This window comes from Solanum verrucosum, unplaced genomic scaffold (assembly GCF_900185275.1).
Source record: "Solanum verrucosum unplaced genomic scaffold, falcon-dt-bn FXZP01000238.1, whole genome shotgun sequence".
Lineage (NCBI taxonomy): Eukaryota > Viridiplantae > Streptophyta > Magnoliopsida > Solanales > Solanaceae > Solanum > Solanum verrucosum.
In genome coordinates, this window is record NW_026020630.1 from 4,230,731 (window position 1) to 4,256,055 (window position 25,325).

The 25,325-nt window shown below is 32.8% G+C and overlaps 1 protein-coding gene, 2 long non-coding RNA genes and 1 pseudogene across 3 annotated transcripts; 3 read left to right on the plus strand and 1 right to left on the minus strand.

Annotated features, from left to right (window-relative positions):
- Window positions 1–1,799: 1,799 nt before the first annotated feature.
- On the minus strand, window positions 1,800–12,034 carry LOC125811737 (vacuolar cation/proton exchanger 3-like; annotated as a pseudogene).
- Window positions 4,052–4,963, plus strand: LOC125811751 (uncharacterized). The gene is made up of 3 exons (XM_049491291.1): window positions 4,052–4,386; window positions 4,759–4,829; window positions 4,932–4,963. The coding sequence occupies exons 1-3, from the start codon at window positions 4,052–4,054 to the stop codon at window positions 4,961–4,963; spliced, it is 438 nt and encodes a 145-aa protein (XP_049347248.1).
- A 5,858-nt stretch (window positions 12,035–17,892) lies between the features above and the next one.
- On the plus strand, window positions 17,893–18,420 carry LOC125811756 (uncharacterized). Its single transcript, XR_007441933.1, has 2 exons — window positions 17,893–18,130; window positions 18,328–18,420. It is a non-coding gene; the product is annotated as an uncharacterized LOC125811756 (long non-coding RNA).
- A 4,469-nt stretch (window positions 18,421–22,889) lies between these two features.
- Window positions 22,890–23,437, plus strand: LOC125811755 (uncharacterized). Its single transcript, XR_007441932.1, has 2 exons — window positions 22,890–23,081; window positions 23,258–23,437. It is a non-coding gene; the product is annotated as an uncharacterized LOC125811755 (long non-coding RNA).
- The last annotated feature ends 1,888 nt before the right edge of the window (window positions 23,438–25,325 follow it).

The window sequence follows — 25,325 nt, forward strand, 5'->3', positions numbered from 1 at the left end:
TTATTTCGTTTTACTTTGTGTAATTTCTTATTATACAATCAGGTCGTTTAGAAGGTAAGTGTATGTCCAACTATATAAGTTATGATTTGGTAACCTAGAAAGTTTCCTCATAATGGAGGAATAGGTGTCTCCTTACACAAAGGAGGGTCAGGAACTCAGGATTATGAATCATAGTGGCTAGCAATCGTCGATATGTTCCATTTATTATGAAAGACTAGATTGACTTGTTCTATGGTAAGTATCTTCATATTCCACTGAGTAGGATATGACAATGATTTTGATTAGTCACCTATAATAAACATGGTTAAAGCTATTAAAATAAGAGCTTGAAAAATAATTCAAGGAGTTATGTTCATGGAAAAAAACTTGCATTTTTATATTTATACTGAACCATATTAGAATTATGATTAAGTGATATATTGAGGTTAAAGTTTATATTGATTTATCATAATTAAGTAATAGGATGTGTCATATACTTATAAAGTTAATTCAAATATCAGGTGCGAGTAATTTTTTCCCGCGATAGAAACTGTATCTCCACTATCCATTATAGAAATATCTATTTTAGATCACAAAAAAAATTAAAAATCATCAGTCTCTATCATCCATTTTTGGCATCTATTTTGTTAATGCTCTCTTAACAGTCAAAATCAAAATTAAAATTAAATGGACTTGGATCAAAATGTTCATACAGCTTGCCATCAGTTACTTCTATGCTAAAATATATAGTAGGCATATTACATACATATACTTTTTACTTAGGCCTCAATTGACATTCATGTTCTCTAACTTTGAATACGTATAAGTAAACACTTAAACTTGTAAAAAATGAAACAAAGAGACACATGTTCTACGTGGCATAGTACACGGAGGATGCCACATAGAACTCCAATAGGATAAGCGTGTCTACTTGCTCAATTCTATACAATTTAAATGCCTATACCAAAAATTGAAGGACATAAATGTCAATGAAAAAAGCAAGTTAAAAGACACGTTTATATGTTATCCCGATAAAACACATCAAACTGCTCTATTCTTTTGACATTACCTTTTAAAGCCATCGAGTGTAAATACAGAACTTTCATCAAAAAAAGAAAAAAAATGTTACTATAAGTCCCATGTTCACATAGCAATTATCTTTCCTCTTTTCCAAAACGGTAAAATTGTCTTCACGTGACATATTCGTGAAAGCATACACTAATACTTGCATTAAAATCGCCTATTTACATCATATCCTTCGAACGAGGGATTAAAATTTTCTCCATGTGACATATTCTATAGCATTTTTTCAATATCTTGTCTATATGATCTATACATAATATTTCCAATCAACAAATGATTTCCTTCACCATGCAAATGTTTTGTTGCAGAGATCATAAATCACTTTGGGATGACAAAAATAATGCATCCTGCTTTAATAATGTTAAAAAAATGAACCTTACATTCTGCTTACAATCTAATTTGATACTACTTACATCCAGCCATTTCAAAGGCAAAAAAAAAAAAACAATTCATCATCCATGATACTATAGAGCCTAATAACACGCGTAGGCATATCAAAACTGTGAAAGCAAGAAGCTAGCTGCTCGATTAAATGGATAGAGAAAACCTATGTTGCTCGGACTCTTCAAAAATGTCAGTAGGTATGTGTCAGATTCTCCAAAAGTAGTGTATTTTTGGAGAATCTGACACTGGTGTGGGATCAAAATGAAGAGTTTGCGCAACTCAGGAGAAAACTAAACCTTGAACTATAACAAGATAGATGAATCTTTATCAAATCATTGTTCAGTATTGTCAAAGGGGACTCTTCTTCTCAAGCAATTCTTTGTTACGCCTTCAGTTTTAGCACAAAATTACTCATTTATCCTATATGTTTTTGTGGCTTGTCCTCTGCAAAGTCAGATACAACACATTGGATATAATGAAAACCGAATCAAATGAGGTACTGGATAAAACTCAAACAATTATTCAACAACATGAAGTCTTTGCAACAACCAACATGATCGAATAGATCCACCTTTTTAAGGTCCGGTGAAAGCCATCTCATTGCCTTGTGCCATATTTTTACATGGTATCAGAGCCAGGTCCATCCCCGTTTGGATTCTCGGTCCTCGCTCCAGTCGGGCATGGGTGTGAAGTGGGTGTTAGAGTGGGTAAAAGTTCCACATTGGTTGGCGAATAGACTGATGGTCTCCCCTCATGAGCTAGCTTTTGGGGTTGAGTTAGGCTCAGGTACCATATCTTTACAATATCATACTCAATCACCATTTAGTATGTTATTAAACAGATAGAAATGCTTGTATATATGTCTTCTAATGTAGTATTATGATGATAATTTAAATATGCATTTTAAAGCTTCTCATTTTCAACTGGTTCTTATAGTACACACACATTTTGGAGGTTCTGGACTTGATCATGGCAAAAATGATGTCCAATCCCTCATTTAAGTTCCAAAAACCCCATAAGGAGAAGGCAAGGCGGGTCTATATAGCTACCACTTTGCTTGAATTATATATGTGTGTGTGTAGAACGAATACAAATAAATGTATGCATATACTAAACTATACTCGTTCTAAACCTATACCGGTTTTGTTCAAGAGAAAGGCCCCATTTGGTAACCCCAACCGGAGGCGAACGGATCACCAAACATTTAATAGGTTCAACTTAACACATCATTTTCAAGACAAACAATAAATATACATATGAAAAATCACTAACATGTCAAAGCAACAATTCCAAAAATGCAATCGACTCAGAAATAGGGACCTTAAAGATTGAACTTATCAAGTTTAAATCATGAATGCGCGTTCAATGTATTCTACTATTAGATTTTTCAGTAGTTTGGAAAGGTCAGATTCCATGGAAAAATAATTATGTAGTTTCAATTCCATAGCATATCTCCTAGGGTCCAGACAACCAGAACTAATTCTTAATTAATCATGTCTTTTATCTTTCAAATTAGTGGCCCTTTCTGTTAAATATCTCTGTTGATAAAAAGTCATTTTTTTTGTTTAAAAAATCACTGTTTTTGTCTGTCTTTGGATTCTATTCCCTAAATTTTCTCTACTTTTTTCCAATCCAGAAAGAAAGTTAAAATTATTGAAGAATATTTAGGAAAAGAGAGATGTTAGCATAATATGCATGTGTTCAAATGCATGAAGTTAACAGTTGACAAATTTAGGAAGCCGTAACTCTAGACTCGAGAAGAAATGAAAGTCATAGGCGAATCCAGGATTTAAACTCTATGAGTTCAGTCTTTTGAAGTTCTTAGCATTGAACTCGTTGTGTTTCTAATATTATAGGTTCAAATATATTATTTGATGTAGTTTTAACCATAAATTTAAACTATGCATCGGAAGTACTGTATTCAGATGAACCTGATACGCCGAGGTTGTATGTGCCTCTTAGGAAGGTAGAAGGTTCATCCAAATCTTTTTTGGAACATTTGTGCTATCTTGAGGATCCCATTTAAGTAAACTGTCTAAAGCTCAAAACAGATCAAAAAGAACTTTTTTGGGACCCAATAATGTGTTTTTCCAACTATATAAACCTCCCCGGACCATACACCAAAATTACCAGCTCCAACATAGTTTACGTCTAGTCGAGAAGCTCAGTTCTTCAAGTCCTTCACTCTTTTTAGGTGAGGAATTCATCATGTTTTCGCGTTATGTAGCATTTCATTATCTAATATTGGAACTAAATTTCCTCGCGTTCCAGCTTCTATCCAAAAAAGTTACTGTCTTTAATGCAAGTTTTTCAAAAACTTACACCTACAATACAAGATTTTTGTGCAAAGAAATTTCTTTCTAGAATGAAATGACTGTTCATGTGTAAGAAAAATGCAATTCTAGCTATAACCATGTAAGGACAAAGCCTCAAAGATGTGTGTCCGATAGGATTTAATGGTTGCTGCACATGCCTCTTACAATGACCTATTGCATGCCTTTTACAATGGCCTATTACATGCCTTATACAATGGCCTATTTGGCTTCCCATATTAAATTTTCTCTCATAATCTTTTCATGTTCACTTCCAGATTTACGGACAGAAAATGAGCATGGAAGGAGATTGGATGTGTGCTGCATGCCAACACCTAAATTTCAAGAAACGGGATGCATGCCAACGATGTAGCTGTCCCAAATATGCAACAACGACCGATGTTTACATGTATGGACTAAACAAAACAGAAGTCCTAGCTGGAGACTGGTATTGCAGTGCCATAAACTGCGGTTCTCACAACTACGCAAGCAGAACAAGCTGTTATAGATGTGGTGCCTTAAAAAGTGATTATTATGGTAACGGGGCAGGAATGATAGCATCAACAGGTTATGGATATGATGCAAGTGCTTGTCCTGGTTGGAAGAGTGGTGATTGGATTTGCAGCAGGTTAGTTCACATCAACTCTATAACAACAATCTATGAGTAAAACAACTTTGGTCGGTAACATGAATCCTCATTGTTCATGTCACTCCATTCAGGGGCGGAGCTACAAGCCCGTCTACAGATTTGGCAAAAACTAATAGCTTTGGTCCAAACCATGTATTTGTGTCTAAAGATTCACTTAATATGAATAAATAATTTATCTAGAACCCAATAATCTATCTTTTTCTAGAATTCAGAACCTATAAACTCAAAATCATAACTCCATTTGAGCTCATCCCATTCTAACATTGTTTAAAGAAACTGAGAGTAAAAAAAGTACTAGAAGTCCTCTATATTTACTACTGACTGACATAAGTTCCTTATTGTATCTGCCAGATTAGGATGTGGTACGCACAACTATGCCAGTAGAGCAGAATGTTATAAATGCAAGATGCCTAGGGATTTTGGTGAGCCATCTTCCATGTGATTCTGGTACTGCATAGTCGACGTTTTACTTTCCAACACCATTTTTCATCGACTAATATTCTGTTCATTTCTCTGCTTTTCAGGAGATGACCTGAGAGAAAATGAATTATATTGAGGGATGAGGCGACATTAAGTTTTTATTGAAGATTTACTTGAACTCATAACCTTCTGTGTTTTTTTCCTTCCGCATTCCGTTTATTTTCTATTTTCTTGTTTCTTTAGATCAATTTCTCAAGGAAGGAATAATTTCTAACTGGATTATAAGTTTGTAACTGCGCAAGTTCTAATGAATGAAAATCCCTTCAGATTTTGCATTCCTTATGTCTTTCAAGTTTCAACAACTGCTTTTGTCAGGTAGTCCGATGAGTATTATGTAAACTTAATTCAGGCTATGTTGCTCTGACTCTTCTAAATGCTGATGAGTGCATGTCGGATCATCAAAAAATAGTGTATATTTGGAGGATCCAACATGGGTGCGGCAACATATTTGGAGAATCCGAGCAACATAGAATTCAGGTCTATGTACCGAAATTCACAAAAAGAAAAAATAGGAGAAACTATAGAAGCATCAGATATAAGATAGAATCTTACCCTTTGGGGTGGCCCAATGGTTTGGGCTTGGGACTTCCATGTTGGAGGTCTCAAGTTTGAAACCCCTTGCCAGCGAAAGCAAGGGGTTTGCCATCTGGGTCGAGCTCGTCGCACCGGGCTTGCCTAGTGGTTTGTGAGCTATTGCATAGGAGCGGGAGTTTTACCCTGTGCGCATCCAAAGGGTAGCGGCTGCGGGTTTCCCTTGACATCAAAAAAAAAAAAAGATTCATAGAATCTTTGAGTGGTTCCATTATGAGGGAATCAAATTAGTTCCTTTAAGCATCAACTCTCAATTACACGTATTGTCTTTCCAATTCTACTATGATCCCTGGTTAGTTTTCAACTCGCTGTAGAACCAGCTATGTTGCTCAACTCTTCAATGATGTCAACAGGTGCATGTCGATCATCCAAAAGTAGTGCATTTTTGAAGGAACTAACCCTTGTGCAGCAACATATTTGGAGAGTTCGAGCAGCATAGAAACAAGCACAGATTGCGTTACATATATAATTTAGAATCTCTAAGCTCTCCTAAGCTAAATGCTAGATTTTTGAACTTGGATTTGCTCGTAACATCTCCACTAAGGCTAAGAATCTGGTCAAAAGGGATCTATGCTTATTCTGGTATAGCAACTGAATTAACTGCATATTTACTCTCCGACAGTCCTATCAATAATCTACCAGGCAGAGAATTGAACTTTCGTATCCCGTTTCAGTCATTGAGTCATTAACATCTTCAAGCCTACTTCTCAGCCTGTTTGATCCACTCTATCTTTAGTCTAACTCTTGGAATCAAGTTATACGCAAGGGAGGGTGTTAGAGATATACAATGTCTCATATTAGTAATATAGAGGTCGCGGAAAAGGTTTATAATGTACATGGATACCTTTAAGGTCTTTCTCATCGTAAGTCAAAAACGGAAAGCACACATAACCAAAAATATGTTCTAACAAGATTTCACATGGTCAAGTATTTATTTAATTGAACAACAGAAGAGATGCTCAATTAATCTGATAACAATAAAGCAAAGTATATTAGATTACTTAATGCCAGTAAGTAGTAACAGATATTACCAATGCTAGTAAGTATAAATACAATAAATATCACAAGCTACCATATAATAATTGCACGAAGAGAGGGAGGAAACTCACGTATAGACTCCGGATCTATATGTACAAAGAAGCTTGCTGCAACTATCAGATAGCAGAAAAGGAGCATCAGCCCTTTAAAGTAATTAGACGTCCCGTCCTGTAGAAAAAAAGATATCGTTTAATTGCAAGGATGCAGCATAAAAAATGAACATTCCGACCGTTGCATTCATGTACACCCATGATGAAGCAGAACAGAAGGAAATGAAAAGGATGAAGAGGTGAAAAGGAGAGCAAGTCTTCAAATCTGGAAAGAACTCTTATTTACCATTATTTTAAGAGTTTAAATTATAGGGTACCTGCAGCATGAAAGCTACTACAAGGACAGTCATAAACAGTGTAGCTGTTTCAAACATTTGGAAGTCCAAATTCATCGGTGAGCCTATTATCCATCCGACTACAACACAGAATGGGATCTGTAGCAAGAGAACAGTCGAAAACGGGTGTAAGCTACCAAGCAGAAAAAAGATAGCAGTCAAAATTAGAACACAGGTAATATCTTCTTTTCTTCATTTACTTGCACTTGACAGGCTATTGAAGGAGATAAACATGGAAACGACAAGATATTTTTTATATTTCTTGAAAGGCATAATACATAAACTGACCCTCAGGCAATACTCCAACTTTGAGAGCGCACATCGAGCCACCTCAACTTAGTATCAAATGAAAACTAAACACTTCAACTAGACCCCACTGTGTTTCATGGACACCCTACGCTGACATGGCGCATAAATTTTGGAGGTGTCTAGATGATCATTTTTGTAAGTTGGAGTGTTCAACTGACACAGTGGAGACAAGTTGAGGTGTCAAGATGTGCATTCTGAAAATTAGACTGCTTTACATGTCAGTGGAGGTCAAGTTTGAGTGCCTGTTTATGTATTGTGCCTTCTTGAAATAAGAAGTGAAAAAGTGAAGTGTTTTATGTAATGACAAAGCAGCTAGGGTGATACATTCATATCTTGATTAAATAGAACAAAAGTAATGACTAAAGTTCCTTATTGGCATAATTCATGATACAGAAACTCTGATATGTTAATTACCTACCCCAAACATGGCTATCTGTGTTGATGAACCTATTGCCACTCCCAAAGATATATCCTGCACAGACACTAAGTAAATGAGGGATGGTGATTGTAAATCGTTAGCTTTGTAAGGAAGAAAGGTGAAGAATGTACAAGCTTGTCTTTGCAGGCAAACATGACAGCTCCGGCATGCTCCGCAGCATTTCCAACAATGGGAAGCACTATCACACTTATAAATGCTACAGGAATATTCATCGCAACGGAAGCCCCCTGAAAACATTGTCATATATGTTTATTATTAGAGGGGCTCAAAGAGCACATAAAAAATAACACATTTCTTAGTGTGTTCAAATACTTTCCTGTTGTTTAACACAGAGAGGACTAAAAGTAGAGTAGAATCTCTGTACACCTATGTTTCTGGACTCTTCAAAAATGCCGATGGGTGGGTGTTGGATCCTCCAAAAGTAGTGCATATTTGGAGGATCCGACAGAGGTGAGGCAACATTTTTGGAGAGTCCGAGCAACATAGTTGTACATAGTTTTTTTTTCCTTTTAGACATATTCTATATAAAGGACCTTTTTTTGTTGAGTTAAGAAAAAGTAAAACCTGGATAAGTTCAATCATATAAATCTCATAACAGTAAGTTTTGAAAGAACAAGGAGAAAAAGAAGATTCTCGATTTTTCGAAAAGCTAGATGGTTCTACAGAAAGAACACTGAGTTGCAAAACCGCAAAAAGAGAAAAGGTTAGTAGGATGCACTTACTTCTATGGTATTAACTAGGTACTCTGATAGGACTGCTATCCATAGTGTCACAACAGAAAGCCATAGGATTGACCACCATTTCGATATCTCCGGAGTTTCTTCATCATCTGCACTTCCATCAATATGATCCTCTTCCTGAAGTTGTACTAAACTCAGAGGAGAACAAATTCATGAAGGAAGATTGGACGTAAACGTACAGCTCATTGTAGCCTTTAAGAGCTAATAAAGAAGGAAAGTAACAGAGATGGGATTCTTTGTTTTCTCTAATCCCATTAGATGTTCTCAAGACAACATTGTTTTGCCTTAACATAGCAAGTTTTCAAGGTGGAATGAACAAGAATAAAGATCAAATATCTTACGAACTTTTGGAAGCTTAAAAACAGAAGACTAGATACACTATAGTCCACAAGTTGGAGCATTTCGACTATGAGACAAGATGCGACCTTAGGAAGAATAAGGTTAATGCATATTCCAACCTTCAGAAATCTTGGCTGCAACTATCATTATTTTTTCAGTTTTTCATTTTAAACTTTCACTTCGATATTCCAAGTCGAACTTTGTATAAACATACAGTTATGTGTATAGGGTGACACGATTTATACAAGCCTGTGCTGGAAAATGAAGAACCACAACCTCGGCCATCGGCATGTAGAGATTCTTTTGGTTGGTCAGCTGAAAAAATAGATATGCGCCATATGCTATAAGCATAATGCAGCTGCTAAATCTGGAAAGTGCCAACTCTGACTTCCCAAAATGCACTTCAGTGTGTGTAACGTGGAGGACAGCGGGGAACAACAAGCACATAACTGCCATTAAAAGCAACCCTGAATTCATCCCTGCAGTTCCCTAACAAAGAAAATTTAAAAATAAAAATCCAATTATCCGAGTGTTATCCCTCGACATATAGCTTGAACAAAGTTAATACTGATATTGATGTACACAAACACATATATATGGAGAGTAATAAAAATATACCTTGTCGAAAAGTTGCTCCTTATTAGAATGAACAATTCCACCGCCAAAAAATGCACATCCTAGCACTAGTAAAGTATTGGACAGAATTGAGCCCAATAGTGACTGCTGCACTACACGAATCATTCCACTTTTCAATGCATACATTGATATTATCAACTCTGTCGCGTTTCCAAAAGTGGCATTTAGAAGTCCTCCGACTGTAAAAATTTTTAACTGCAGATTAATTGAGATGATATTGGCTAAATAGAGTGCAATTACAGGGAAAAGGGAAACAGGTTGATAGAATTCTCTATCTCGGTTTGAAAATTATGTGATGAAAATACTATATAGTGTGAGACGATATAAACATTTATTCATGTCTTCTACCATTAGGGTGCAGACGAGAAATGAACTAGTGCCTATTCCTTCTTGCTGGTCAGCATATTTTATCACACATATAAATTGGCATCCCAAAAGAAGATTTAAAGACCAAAAGAAAAGAACACACAAAAAGTAAATGCCTCTATATATCGTATACTCGAGTAAAAGTTAATGATATGGAGATGAGGGATGCCACAGTTAAAGACAAAACTACCTGTAGGTCCAGTAAAAAAAGCCAGCTGCCTATACAAAGAATGAAACCGAAAACGTATTAGTTACATTTTTGGAAAATGTACAACAGTATAAATAGACCAAGTAAGTAATCTTCAACTTATGCTCCAAACACGACGTGTAATGTTAACATTTTTTAAACAGAGAAAAAGATCAGGAAGCTATTGTCTTTCCATAACAGAGATAAATAAGTGTGATCTCATCTAGCTCAAAAGAACTTCCATTTCACGGTTAAGAACTATGCATGATGCGTGAACATGTCAAGAAATGCTGGCATGTCTTTGCGACGTTCAATTCCACTTTGATTGTTATGATTTACTCATGCAACGTGTTGTAGACATTGGTTGTAGAGAATTACTCTGTGGCCCAACCTAAACGCTCTGCAAGGGGAATGATGCCTAACAAGCTAAGTATGAATGTCCATCCCTGAAATATTCAACAACAAGAAAACAATGTCAGCAAGCTCGTATAAAGAGCAGATTTTTTTTTTGTCCGAAATAGTTTAACAACTCACATGTTGATCAGTTAACTCATCGACAAGTATTGCTAAAGGGCCACAAGGTACAAGTATGTTTAACTTGTTGGAGAAAAAAAAATCTTAATGTTCCTTTGTATGCTATACAATATACTTTTATGACTGTCATCATCTGCCTCGAGATCATAAGATCTTTGAGGAGCGGTGCCCAAAGAAGATGCCTTTCTATCAAAATGCTCTAATCTGACAAGGTTTTCATCCTCAAGTTGAAGTACTGCTCTTTCGTCTGATGATCCCATCTGAACCAGCCAAGGTCACTTCATTAGATGTGATGAAGAAGGACAAATCATAGTGTATTAAAGATATTTTCATCCACTCGGAGACATAGATAAACAGAACGATAAAGTTTTTGATCATGAACGATAAAGTAAATTAACTGATAAAGAAAATAGGCATTGATTCTTCATACATTCAATTCTAACCAACAACTGTGTATGCTTCTCATCATCTTAAGTGCATTTCTTTCCTTCTTGCATAATCATTAAGGACATGTTAGACGAAGCTAGCATGGGAAGTATTGCGGGTTTGACAAAACCTAGTAATTTTGATCTAAATCCTGTATATTTGTCGAGAAGTACACTGAATATGTACATATAATAAACTTCAAATCTTGAATCCGCATCTAATGCCATTTTTCCTTCATACTACTTTAGGCATCCTGTGTTCGAAACCCATTGGACTACTAATCCGTAGATTAGTGGCACCATATATGCTCGATTAACGTGAAGTTCTCCCCACCAAGAGGGTTCTCCATTCATAAGGGTTCAAATCCGAGACATCTGGTAAAGGGTTAGAAAGATCTCAACCATCCCACTAGGTAGTGATGCCATAAGTTGGTGCATTAGAAGGCAAGACATTAGGGATTCTGAATCTGACCACACTTTCCTCAGGTCGAACGGTTATTGATCCTAACTCAACGAGAAAAAGGTTGTTCCCATACTTGCCTTAACTTAATCTACTTAAATCTCGGATTCTATTCCATTAAGGCATTCATTTGAACTCATACTTGCTTTAATCTAATCTACTTGGATTCCGAATTCCATTCAATCAAGGCACTCATTCCCTTCATGTAAAGTTCAACATCTCTGACACTAGTTGTTCTTTCTACCTAAACTTGCGGCTTCTGTTATATGACAATACACACTAAAAAGACCACATTTCTCTCATACGAACTCGAAATGTGACGATTCTTTTTGCAATGATTCTGAAATCACAATACGGATCTAATAGTTCAATCAAACACCATTTTAATCTATTGAGTGTAAGAAAGAAAGAAACTCACTTCAAGATGGGACTTTGCCCATTAAAAATTTGAATGATCATCCACTAATGGTTCTTTCTCTGCAAAAAAATTCCATTAACAACAATAAACCAAAAAAAAAAACTTAAAACAGGAATACACATTTCTAATAAATTTAAAAAAAAAAACGCACCTAATGAGGAGATTTTGATTTTCAGTGCATTGACATTACAAATCTTCAAATTTCTTTACAAAATTTCCTTTTTCTTCTTTTTCTTTCATTAATTTGTGATTTTAATATTTTTTTTTGTCAGAAACTTTTTTTCTTCCAAAATTTTCTCTTTTTGTTGTTAGTTAGTAGTACTTTGTTAGTTGGCACAGTTTGTGGTTTGAAAGGGCAGTTGGTATAGCGGAAATAGTTGATTATTCATGGATGACAAAAGCAAATTTTAAATATAAATTTTTAAAATTTCTAAAATAAAATATATGAAAAGTAATACATATCTTAGTTAATGATTTATTTTTTAAGTAAATGAAAAAAATTATAATTATAAAAAAAATGTTCGACTTTTTGAATAGTGACACCTTCACATAAAATGGGATGCGGGAATATTAATTATTGAATTATCTTGTACAGTTATGCTACTCGATATTTAGACAACTCCAAAATTTAGTGTCAAGAACTCCATGATTTTTATTGAGTCAAAATATTAATGATAAAACACACACGAAAAAGCCAAACACATCAAGTTAAGGTGCTTAGATGGTCAAAATGAAAATTGAGGTCACGTTAAAATGTTTATCTATAAATTCTGTCTATTGTTATATATATTATATATACATATTTCTTTTTTAAATCCTACTATACACAATGTAGTTTTCAGTGAAGGGGCGTCACGCCCCTTTGATATCATCGCTTAAATAAGGTGACTCAACCACTAACGAGTGGTGTGATTGAGATTTCTTCACTTATCAATAAACGTTATCACATTGTTAAGACAAACCTTGATGGAAGGCAAAACCTCTAAAACTTTTTGTGCTTCTCAAACAAATCTTTTTATTAACAAACTAGGTAATTTACCTGTGCTTTGCGCGGGCATAAATAATCTTTCTAAACTTTTGAACAATCTTTTCAATAATCGACTGTTATAAGAAAAGAAGTAATTTTTAATAGGTTTTAAGAATATTTCAACAGAAATTAAATGATTTGACGTCTGTCACGATCCGAGCATACACCCTCGACATGATCGGCACTCAAGAACCATTACTGGTCCCCAAGCGAACCCTCATCCTGGTTGACTACAAGCGGAAGACTAACTTAAGCATGCAAAAGTTAAAAAAATGAATAAAATTCATTCAACTCAAAAGAAAACTCAGAATGATATAATGTATTCAACTCGCCATAAAATAGACAACTTAAGTTTTTAAAACATTTAATAAAATAAATGAACAGACTTCTAAAACTCTACTGTCTATCTATGAAGACTCTAAATGACAAAGATGGAAGTCGGGACACAAGACCCACGACCTCCTAACAACTGAAAGTAAATGGAATCCTCCGGAAGCAAGGAAACTCACCATAGTTAACTCAAACTCCATGTAGTATCAATAAAACTCTCTTGTTGATGATCCTGAATATATGTATAGGTATTTAGTTGCCACTAAAACATTCATTTAGTGGCGACTTTTATAGGTATTAGTGGTGACAAATGTTACCACTAAAAGAGGCTTTTCGTGGCGACTTTTATAGGTATTAGCGGCGACTAATGTTGCCACTAAAAGAGACTTTTCGTGGCGACTATTATAGGTATTAGCGGCGGCTAATGTTGCCACTAAAAGAGTCTTTTCGTGGTGACTACTATAGGTATTAACGGCGGCTAATGTTGCCACTAAAAGAGTCTTTTCGTGGCGACTACTATAAGTATTAGCGACAACTAATGTTGCCACTAAAGAGTCTTTTCGTGGCGACTATTATAAGTATTAGCGGCGACTAAAGTTGCTCACATAAGAGTCATTTAGTGGCGACTTTTATATGTATTAGCGGCAACTAATATTGGCACTAAAAGTGACTTTTCGTGGCAACTATTATAGGTATTAGCGGCGACAAATGTTGTTACTAAAAGAGTCTTTTAGTGGCGACTTCTATATGTATTAGCGGCAACAAATGTTGCTACTAAAGAGTCTTTAGCGGCGACAATTGTTGCTACTAAAGAGCTTTTAGTGGCGATTTTTATTCGTATATTAGCGGCGACTAATATTGCCACTAAAAGAAACTTTTCGTGGCAATTATTATAGGTATTAAAGGCGACAAATGTTGCCACTGAAAGAGTCTTTTAGTGGCGACTGTTATAGGTATTAGCGGCAACAAAAGTTGCCACTAAAAGAGTCTTTTAGTGGCGACTACTATAAGTATTTGCGGCAGATATTGCCACTATAACAGTTTTTAGTGGCGACCTTTATAGGTATTAGCGGCGACTAATGTTGCCACTAAAAGAGACTTTTATATAATTCTTTGCAAATTTCACAGAAATTTAGTGTTATGGAATTTAGAAAATAATACTTAAAACTTATTAGTTATTTAAACTAAAACACTACAAAGGAAAATAATAAATATAACGTTTTATCATTTATCCTTCAATCAATTATCTTTAATTTAATTTTATAATTTATCATTTTGCTTCCAAGTGTTATTATTTGATATTTTTGAGGAATCAAATGTATCAACCGGTAATATTAAATATTCTAATAAATAAATAATCATTGGTGAAGAGATAAATAAATTGTAAAAGGTTGGAAAAAATGAACAAATATTCTAATTCTAACGTGTAAAAGTTTAGTCCTACTATTTGCTTTACATATATCATTTTAAAGTTCTCATTAAAATGTATCATAAGTAATTATTAAAATGAAAATTAAAGGGAGAATGTATCATAACGAACAACAATTCAACGTATTATATATATTTGAAAGAGAAAATTATTACACAAAACTATTCAGTTTGTTTTAGTGTTTTTTAAAAATCAACATTCCAGAGTGATGAAGTTCAATTTGAAACTACATTTTCTATTTCAATCACAGTGTCAAAAACACATCTATTACTTCAAAAAAATATTTACAACCTGCAGTAAACTTGAGAAATTTGTCCATACTTCATATTAAATATGAACAATTAATTTATTGTGTAGTTATCTATTTCTTTGGGATTAAAAGAGACTGCAGTCTAGTCAAAATCCTCTAGAGGTCATCCGGCACATCCTTGAAGTTATGTCAAAAGTTTATTAATTTTTGTCTTATTTTCCTGGTTCACTTTGCACATCAAGGTGCGATAAAGTTTTTAAGATCTTTATGTGTTTACTCATAACAAATTTGAATTTTATTTTCAAGATATGGCAGTACAGATCTTTAAGGAATTCTTTTACTCTACTTTCAACAATTTTAGTAGAGAAAACTTGCATGAATACTCAATTAACGTGTGTTATTTAATCTGTACTAACAAATACTTATAACAATAATTTTGCAGAAACATAAACAATAAAGTTTAAAAGATATACTTAAAAACAATAATTAATAAAATAAGCATAAATTAATGATGTAAAATAAAATTATCAGGATTTGTAACAATAAAATGAAACAGAAAGGAAAAAATCGAGCCCACTAAATGAATAGTGTACCCTTAAGAAAATTATTCTCCTCTAGTACCCGAGATTTAAAGGAATAGATCCTCTCAGGATAGGACAATTCTATTCACCAGTATATTAATACAAAAAACAATGGTGAAGTGAGTCACTCAACAATAGCAAAATACAGAATATTTAATTGTGCAAAAGAAGAAGAAGAAGTAGTTCGGAATTTTCGTTGTTTTGAAATGAGAGGATATCCCTCTATTTATAAACAACAAAGGGTAGTGTGAACAAATATTTATTGTGCCTTATCAGAAAGGTCACAACCTTTCATAAAAGTCACAACTCTTCATAAAAGTCACAACTCATCAAAAAAGTCGCAACTTTTCATAAAAGTCACAACTTTTCATGAAAAGGGAAAGCTAGTTTTGGAAATAAATAAATTAAAAGGGAATCCTGGATTCTGATGGCGCCACGTAGGCGGGCCTAAGATTTTCTTTATATATATATATATATGACTTTTTATTAATTATGAAATTGATTAACGATATTATTAGTTCACTTGACAATGGAATATGTCAACGTATATGTAAAAGAAATAATCAAAACCGCGTAGCTTTTATTTTCTTCAAACAAACAAAAATCAAACTTTGCATATGTAGTAGGGACTTCAAAATTCAAAAAGTCTAGGCAACACTAAAGTTAGTAGGGTCCAATTTTTAAAAATAAAAATTTAACAAAATGACTATAAAGAAAATTGTGAAAATGATCTATTATGATTATTTACAAATTAAATAGGAAAAAAATGATTTTTTTTTTAAAAAAATATGTGAAAAAATGAAGAATATTTTATAAAAAGTGCATAAAACTAAAAATAAACTTATAAAAGAATGCAAAAATACCAAATCATCTCGAGAAAATGAGATCTCTTGTGTATTTACAATTCTAATAGAAAAAAAAGGACATAATATACATAATTGACTCGACTTCATTTCACATTTATGCCCACCAATTTTAGGTGTGCACAAGTAGACACTTTAACTTGTATAAAATAGAACAAGTAAACACACGAGTTCTATGTGACATAATACATATAGAACACCACGTAGGATGAAAATTGTCACGTAGGATGTCACATAGGACACATGTGTTTATTTGTACAACTCTATACAAGTTTAAGTGTCTACTTGTGCGCATCCAAATTTGGAGGACATAAATATGAGCTGAAATCAAATTAAAGAGCATATTTATGTATTATGTCAATACAATCTTTTCAGATATCGTATAAAAATAAACATTTTTTTCAACCAATGACATTAATTGGTAATAGTTATGTGATGTGAGTCTTGTGACCATAATTAGCATTTATATATTATGACAAACACGTCTAGCTACTTACATACATCAAAACACAATTTATTTATAATATCAAGAAATGAACAAGGTTTCTAGTCTTTCTACTTTCTATTTTGTTCTTATAAATTTTCTTATTATATCATGGTGTTTACAAAGTGAAGCCAGGATGTTCTTGGACATGGAGAACTTGTCCTCAATCAAATTCAAAGGTGTTATACGAGGTTGCAGTAATCGAGAAACTCCGATTATAATCAACCCTTCGCCAACAGCAAATACTCGTGATCATGTGTATGTATCTAATTATTAATTAAGAGACACTTATTCATCGTTTTTTAAATTAATTTTTTCGTTGCTGTTTTATCATAGATTTATCTAACATATTTACATTTTTACTGTTCACGCAGTGACTATACTCCACCACCGTTGATAAGTAAATAGGAGAGCTCGTGAAGAAACAATTGAATATTTTACTATGATTGGGCCAGGTGGCGCGCAATCGCTATAGACTATTGTGTAATTTTACTGTGTATTTTTACCTTTGTTGTCTTGGTTTCTTTTGTTGGAATTGCTTTATTTTTAATTAATCAGTATGGAATCGAAGAAATTATCCTAGAAAGAGATTAAAGTGAAAATAAATGATAATTCTTTGTATTATATTGAATTTTGAATATAGATTCAAATAGAAAATCGTATCACTATTTATAAGCAATTAAAAGGAAAGTATATGTTATTTTCCTTACAGATATTAAAATAAAAGAAAAATAAATATTTTACAATTAATATAAATTCTAAACTAGAACAAAAGAAGTAAATACTCCACATATATATATATATATATATATATATATATATATATATATATATGATATAAAATTCTTAAAAATTACATATCAAAGCAAACCATTCACATCTTATCTTGTAGTGGTCATAATTTTCTTCATGGTTCAAACAAACAGTCCCTTAATTAAAATAGTATTATTGTCTTTGCGCCGATAATATATAATTTATGAATATCGACTGTCGTTGTCTTATTTGACCACACATTTTTCATTCAAAACATAAGTGTTTTGACTAAAAATTATAATATGAATTTGGTAAAGTCCAACAACGCGCAATAAAAATAGCCAAATGGGTACTTTAAGAGGTATGTATATAAATTACAACTCCAAAATATCAAATCACAAATACACCAAATTTCTCAATTTAACACAAACATTAGTTGTGTGTGGCATACAAGGTCTAAGGGCAAAAAAAATGAAGAAAATTTGTACTAGTATATTTAATTTTCTTGTAATATTTCTTATTTTATCATCGTGTACGCAAAGCGAATCGAGGATATTAAACTTGTCCGATTTCATAGAGACGACTCAGGTGCGAGGTCGCAGCATCAGGCAGACTCTCAAACCCAATCCTTCTCCAATGGCAAATGGTCACAGCTATCAGTACGTATAGACCTTTTTTTGAATATCTAAATTTTAGTTTTAAAATGTTACGTTGATCTAATTCATTTAACTAGTTTCAAATATTAGTTAAATTTAACGATCAAGAAGTGAAAAGTACTAAATAAATTAAAATAAAAATAGTACTTTTTTAAATAAAAATTTCTAACATTAAATTATTATTTTTGTGTTTAATGCAGATTTAGAAGTCCACCTCCCATGATCATGAAATAAGGAAGAAGGCTGATCCTGAATTTGATGATTTTGTAGTTTTGTTCCTTTTTTTTGTTTTTCGGAACGTACTGTTTCTAAATGATTTTTAATGATAATAATTAATGAATATAATTCTGTCTTTTTTTTTCTTTAATATTATAGCAATTTAAAAAAAAATATATACATAAAGGTAACATATTCACCTCTACAAGATCTGTATTTCCTAAATTATGTATACATAATAAATATTTAACAAAGCAGACCAGCACTTTTTCTTCATTAATATCCGTTATATAAGGATACATCAAATAGAAAACTTACATACATAAAAAAATAATCACAATATAACTGAACACAATATTATAAGTTCTCATCGCACCAACAGGGTACACCATCAATTTCGAGTCCAATGCATCATAATGATAATATGATGGATTTGAGTCTGTTGAATTATGACCTAACATGTTAATTCCTTCATATGAATAAGACGTTAGGTTCAAATCTCAATATGCGTGTATGATATAATAATGATTGAGCAAATCAATCAACTTTTAATCATAATATAATAGGTGACCATGAGGTTGTTCCTTCCTTAACTAAAGATTTCGAGTTCAAGTCCTGAATATAATAAAATCCTTGATAGAAAGTATTTCCCCAAATGAGACCCTACGCGACGCGAATCTGAAATGATAGGTGCATTGGGCCTTTTATTTTTCTCCATTCACACATAGAGGTTTGACTAAAACTTATAAGTTTGCCACAAGTACAACAACGCATTATTGAAATATAGACATTTTAGAATAATACTTTATATATTAATAATAATTCCCAAGTGTGAGTCTTCTTCCTTTCAACTACAAGTCTACAATCCATATATCTCAAAAAGACTCAATTTTAAAATGAAGAAAATTGCTACTACTTCATCCAATTTCCTAGTAATATTTCTTATTTTATCATTATGTATGCCAAGCGAATCGAGGAACTTAAACTTAAACTTAAACTTGTACTTGTCCTCAACTGTCAATTTCAAAAGTCGCAGTAATAGAGAAATCCCAAATAAACTATATCCTTCACCTATACCAAATCTTAGTTATCGACAGTACGTATTTTGTTACTATAATTATTTTTTCGTACTTATATTGTTTTAATGAAAGAAGGTTTCTAATAGTAAATTAATTTTCTTGATGGCATACAGGGTTAGGCCGCCGCCGCCGCCCATGATAGAATAAGGAAAAAGCTAGTAGAATCAAAACCGGGAAACATTTTTGAAGGTGCGGTATTGAATCAGAGTCTTCAGTTAGGATTTTGAATTTATGAATTCTCGTATCTTAAGAATGTGAGCTTATTGAATTCTTAAAAAATTATTTATATATAAAATATAAAGATTGAACAAAATTTTATGGTTTCTATGAAACTCAATTTCCTATATTGAATGATATAAGTATACATTTTTATATGTACTTGGTACTTTTTATGTAATTTTAGAGACGGGTGAACATAACCCTTTGTAATTTGAATAGGGGGGAATTTTTATAAAGATCTTTTTTTTTTGTTATTTTTATATTAGTGAAATTGACCATAAAAACATATTTAAATTTATTATATTATCTATTTTATTAAATTGAAATATTTTTTAAACAATATATATTTGAGTTAATTCATAAATATGAATTATTTTTAAAAAATATATCACGATATACGTAGTGTATGTGCATTTTTGCTGCGGGATATATATATATGTATATATGTCACGATCCGAAAACTCGAGTCATGATATCACATACCATAACTCATTAGTAGGTAAGTTGATATATATCCCAGAACGACAAGTAACATGCATATTTGGTAGAAACAATAATCAACGAGAAATTTTTAAACACAAACACTAGATACACAACAAAAAAGTGAAGAACAATAATATATACATACGAAAGTCAGAAGTACAAGATCCAAACTCACGACCTAGTGGACATCAGTACAAAGTTATTATACTAGTACAAGTCTCAAAAGTGGATCAAAAGTATAGACTTGTCTCGAAAACAAAAGACTAGCCAAAAATTATATACAAAAAGAGATAGGTTGAACTAGGACGCCATCAGCTCACCCTCAATCTCCGAAAACTGCTGGCGCTAGGATCTACATCAAGGAAACATATATAGAATGTAGTATAAGTATTGAAACAATAGATAGCCAGTAGACATCATAGATCAATTGAACTTGAAAAATAAAGACGATATGTAAAGCGAGAAAGTAACAACAACTAGAGGTCATACTTTTCTTCTTGTTTCAAACAACAGTCCCTTACACCTTATTTTGATGATTGATAATTTAAATATAATGCTTCTTTTGATTATTACTTAATCATATGTTTGTTCAATTACCTAATTTTTTCAGTAGAAAAGAATATGATAGTAGTGCACAATTGTTTGTCTAATTTTTTATTCTCCACTCACACTAGTGGTTTGACTCAACTTATGAGTTTGCCACAGCCCACAAGTGCAACAACGCGTTATTAAAAAAATATGGATATTATAAAGTAATATATTAACAAATCCGAAATATAAGTCTTCTCCCTTTCAACTACAAGTCTATAATCCATATATCTCAAAAACATTCCATTTAAAATAAAGAAAATTGCTACTACTACACTCAATTTTCTAGTAAAGATTTCGCAAAGAAATCGTCCGAAAGTCATATCACCAAAATATTCATGGGCTAACACATATGAAAAACTGAGAAAATCGCCTAATTCCTATGAATTGTCTCCTAAATGCCCAAAATGGACTCTAAAAGTTATGAGACTTATGTAATGTTCCCCCAACTCCCTACAGAGGGTTTCGTAAAGGTTTCACAATTAAATCATCCGAAAGTCATATTACCAAAATATTCATGGGCTAACACACGAAAAATAAGAAAATCCCCTAATTATTATAAATTTACCCCTAAATGTCTAAAATATACTCTAAAAATTGTGAGACTGTATGTACTGGTCTCCCAACTCCCTATGGAGGTTCTGTAAAGGTTTCTCCAAAAATTGTCCATAAGGCACATCACCAAAATATTCATGGGCTAAAACACACGAAAAATTGAGAAAATCACCTAATTTATGTAAATTGGTCCCTAATTGCCCAAAAAGGACTATAGAAATTATGAGACTGTTTGTACAGTTCCCCCAACCCCATACGGTGGGTTCCTTCAAGGTTTCACAAAGAAATTGTCTGAAAGTCGTATCATGAAAATATTCATAGACTAACACACACGAAAAACTGGAAAAAAAAAAACTGTCTAAATTCCTATTAATTGGTGGCCCTAAATGCCCAAAATAGACTCTAAAAAATTGTCTAATTCCTATTTTATGTGTGTTTTTCCACACACAAAATATCTTCTTCTTCTTTTTTTCAAGTTAAATGCATGTCTAAATATAATTTCAACTTTTACAAAAAAAAAATTCAAATATCACAATTTTATATCCTAACACCTAATAAGATCTGTCTGTCATCCTAGCTGCTTCTTGAACATTATCACAATTAGGGCTCATTTGGTAGGAGGGATAAAAAATAACTAATTTCGGAATTAATTTAGTTAGAGTATATCACGTGTTTGATCGGGATAAAATCTTGAAATTAGTTATCTTAAGATTAATGTAATGTTATTTTTATTTCACATCAAGAGTAGAATAACATTAATCATGAAATAGCTAATTCCAAAATAATTAATTCCGAAATAACTTATATCCAACCAAACAAGCCATTAAAGATCTCAACATCCTTTTTACATCTATTCTAAAGGACTAAATATCTTTTATAAAACATATTAATATAGTGATTAAATACAATAAAAACAAGATAAAGAATGAGTTATTATATCGTCAAGTCATCTTTATTATTATTTGTTATAAAAGGTAATTGTTTAATTTTCAAAATTATAAACCATATATTTTAAAGATGTTTGGTTGTAAATACCTTTATGAGATTCGACAATATCTTTTTATTGACAACGTATTTAACTCAATTTTAAAAAAAAAATGAAAACTAAAAATAACATTATGTAGCATAAGTTAGTAGACTTTTCAAATGAAAAAAAAAGTAACTAAACTTGGTCAAATTTTTCAGACTCAATTTAGGATAGAATATTATGCACTCCATTAGTCACAATCGTGGGTTCCCTTAACAAAGAAAAAGAAGGGGAAACGAAGAAAAAAAGCAGAAAAGATCGACTTTTAGGGTGTATTCAGAGGAAAAATAACTGAAAATGTTTTTTTAAAAATGGGAAAAATGATTTCTAATTTTTCGTATCAAAGTCAAAGACTTTGACATTACACTAGGTAGGGTGATTATTTAAATCTGTTCTGGCTTTTGTGGATAGAGTTATCTGGTAGCTGTTGCTGGTGGGAGGTACCATGTATGTCCTGACGAAAGGAGTATACGCCATGTGGCATAAGCAAGTATGAGTCCACTACTATCTATGTAACTGATTATTATATTCATTAGTTTGACGTAAACACTTGAAGTGAATAAGTTTCGGTCCCTCTCGTGGAATGACACTTGCTATAAAAAGAACTTATTTGGAGGCCAAGTTTATATAGTTTTTGTGAGGAAGAGGAGGAAATTAAGCATGCCTATCAACAAAGGCACAACATGTGTTTTGTTAGTGATGATTTTCTTTGTGTTGTCCATGAATTCTTGGTGTGAATATGGTGAAGCGGCAAGAATATTCTTAGACTTCTCTACAAGTACTCAAGGTGTTATATCTCTTCCTTTTTTATCATTACTCTTGATCTCTCTTCGTATGAAACTAAACTTCAAATTCTGAATCTGTCTGTGATCTTGAACCAAAATTTCTTCACATGAGTACTAAAGTATAGTATGTATATGTGTTTTTCTATACCTTTTTGATGTGTTGAAATTATAATGGCAGCGACACAAAGGATGGACTACGTGGGCAGCAGCCACCGCCGGAGCACCAGGGCATCGCCCAGTGGGGGCTATCCTTCCCCGGCAGCAAATGTGAATGACCATGTACATCACTAGTGATGAATCTCTATTTTGTTGTGGACTTAATTCTCATTTGATTATATAATGAGACTTTGTTTGATTGTATTTGTGTTTATGCTATTTCTGCTATTTCTATATAAAGCAACGAAAGTAAACTTTAACTAGGCCTGTCTTTCCCATGATCAGAGATCTCGAGTTCAAATTCTGATAATAGAAAAATCTCTGAGTGAAAACTCCCTCCGTCTTATTATATGGATAACTATAGAGGGAAACGTATACTAACAACATGAACAGAGTAAATAAAAGGATGTAGTACTTCATACTTTTCTCGAGTTAACATAATTATATTCAACTTTCAAGAACACAAAGCAATTTTTTTGGTTCATTGACTTTTGATCACCAAAGAAACTCAAAAAGTCACTTGAAGGAGTGCGAAATTCCTTTTAACTCATGGTTGTTTGGCAAAACAAATAAAAATTAGAGGAATCCAAGTTTCACCATCTTAGATGATGGTACCACTGGGAATTACTGCATCCTCGATAACAGTAACAATTTCGCTCTTAATAAAGTATCTGTCTGACTCCCTTGCTGCTTCTTGAATTTCATGTTAGAGACTCGATCTCACAGCTCATGTATATTGTCGAAAATAAGAAGGAAAAATTTGTGTGATGACAAGAGAAGTCAGCACACTTACGACTATATGTTGCCTAGAAGTTAGAACACTAGGTACATATATTGAGTGAATGAGATTTTCATCAAACATAATAAAAGTTGAGGGGTAATAAGAAATTGATTAGGTAGCCAACCTTCACATTGTCCCCTATACGAGCATTCTTGTCGATAATAACTCTTTTTGTGTGACAATTCTTGCCGATGCCAATTGGAACACTACCCTTTGCATACAGAAGCATTTTGTCATCATTCGTCTGGATGTGAATGCATTAATTCCAACATAAAGGTATGAATGCATTAATTCCAACAGAATGATCGTACAAGCTTCAGGGAAATTTAAGACAATAATATTAGTGCTATGACCATAGCACAATAATAGACTATCGTAATTAAGTACAGAAAACTATTAGTTGACGTTACCTAATATATGATGCTGACTTTTCTGTAATGCCCAAATTGGCATGGTAGAAAGACCTCTACTAGTAATAATACTAAGCAAAAATCATATTCAGTACAAAAAAGTTTAAACTAGAAGCTAGCCACAGTAAGGCCTATAATCTATGTTGCTCAGACACTTCAAAAATGACCATGAATGCATGTCAGATACTCCAAAAGTAATACATTATGGAGAATGTGACACGTATGGCAACAATTTTGGATAGTTGAAGCAACATAGCTTATAACTACTATAGTACTATGGAAAGTAAAGTTTCGTACAATTCTTAGGAGAAAAAAAAGTAAATTTATTCTAGTTTTTGTGATTAAAATTGTAAATGTTAATGATTGAACAATCTACATACTCGCATCAAAACAAAAGTTTCACCGAAATAACTTCACAACCAAAGTCTTGTTCTCTTTAGGTATGTCGTCCTCCAGGCCTAAAATAGTAGTATTCACCTGAAAATGCACCAAACACAAATTAAATTCTTTGGGAACGAGTTATATGTACCATCTATTTGGGTATGTATCTTTGTTCATGTATATATATATATATATATATATATATATATATGCAATGTGTATTTGTTGAGAAGTATGCAAAAGGACTATAACATGTTACCTGAGTTGCTTTCAACTGCTTCTATTTTGGTTCTCCGCAAATTCAATCATACATACTTCTTCATCAATCTTTCATTAGACCAAATGAAGAAAGATCTTTTATTAAATTCGCAGAAAAACCAATTGAAAAGCAGTTAAAAACAATGCAGGTAACGTGCTATATATATGCATATATACACACTTTCCATCCATTGAAAGTGTAGCAACGATAATATCAGCCTCGGCTTCTTTATGGGTTAGAATGAACTTTTCATAATCCA

What these genes read in the sequence shown, in the direction of transcription:
- LOC125811751 (XM_049491291.1), top strand. Translation starts at nt 4,052, where the DNA reads ATGAGCATGGAAGGAGATTGGATGTGTGCTGCATGCCAACACCTAAAT. An exon ending in GGTGATTGGATTTGCAGCAG is followed by an intron (nt 4,387 to 4,758) that starts GTTAGTTCACAT and finishes TGTATCTGCCAG; the next exon opens with ATTAGGATGTGGTACGCACA. An exon ending in CAAGATGCCTAGGGATTTTG is followed by an intron (nt 4,830 to 4,931) that starts GTGAGCCATCTT and finishes TCTGCTTTTCAG; the next exon opens with GAGATGACCTGAGAGAAAAT.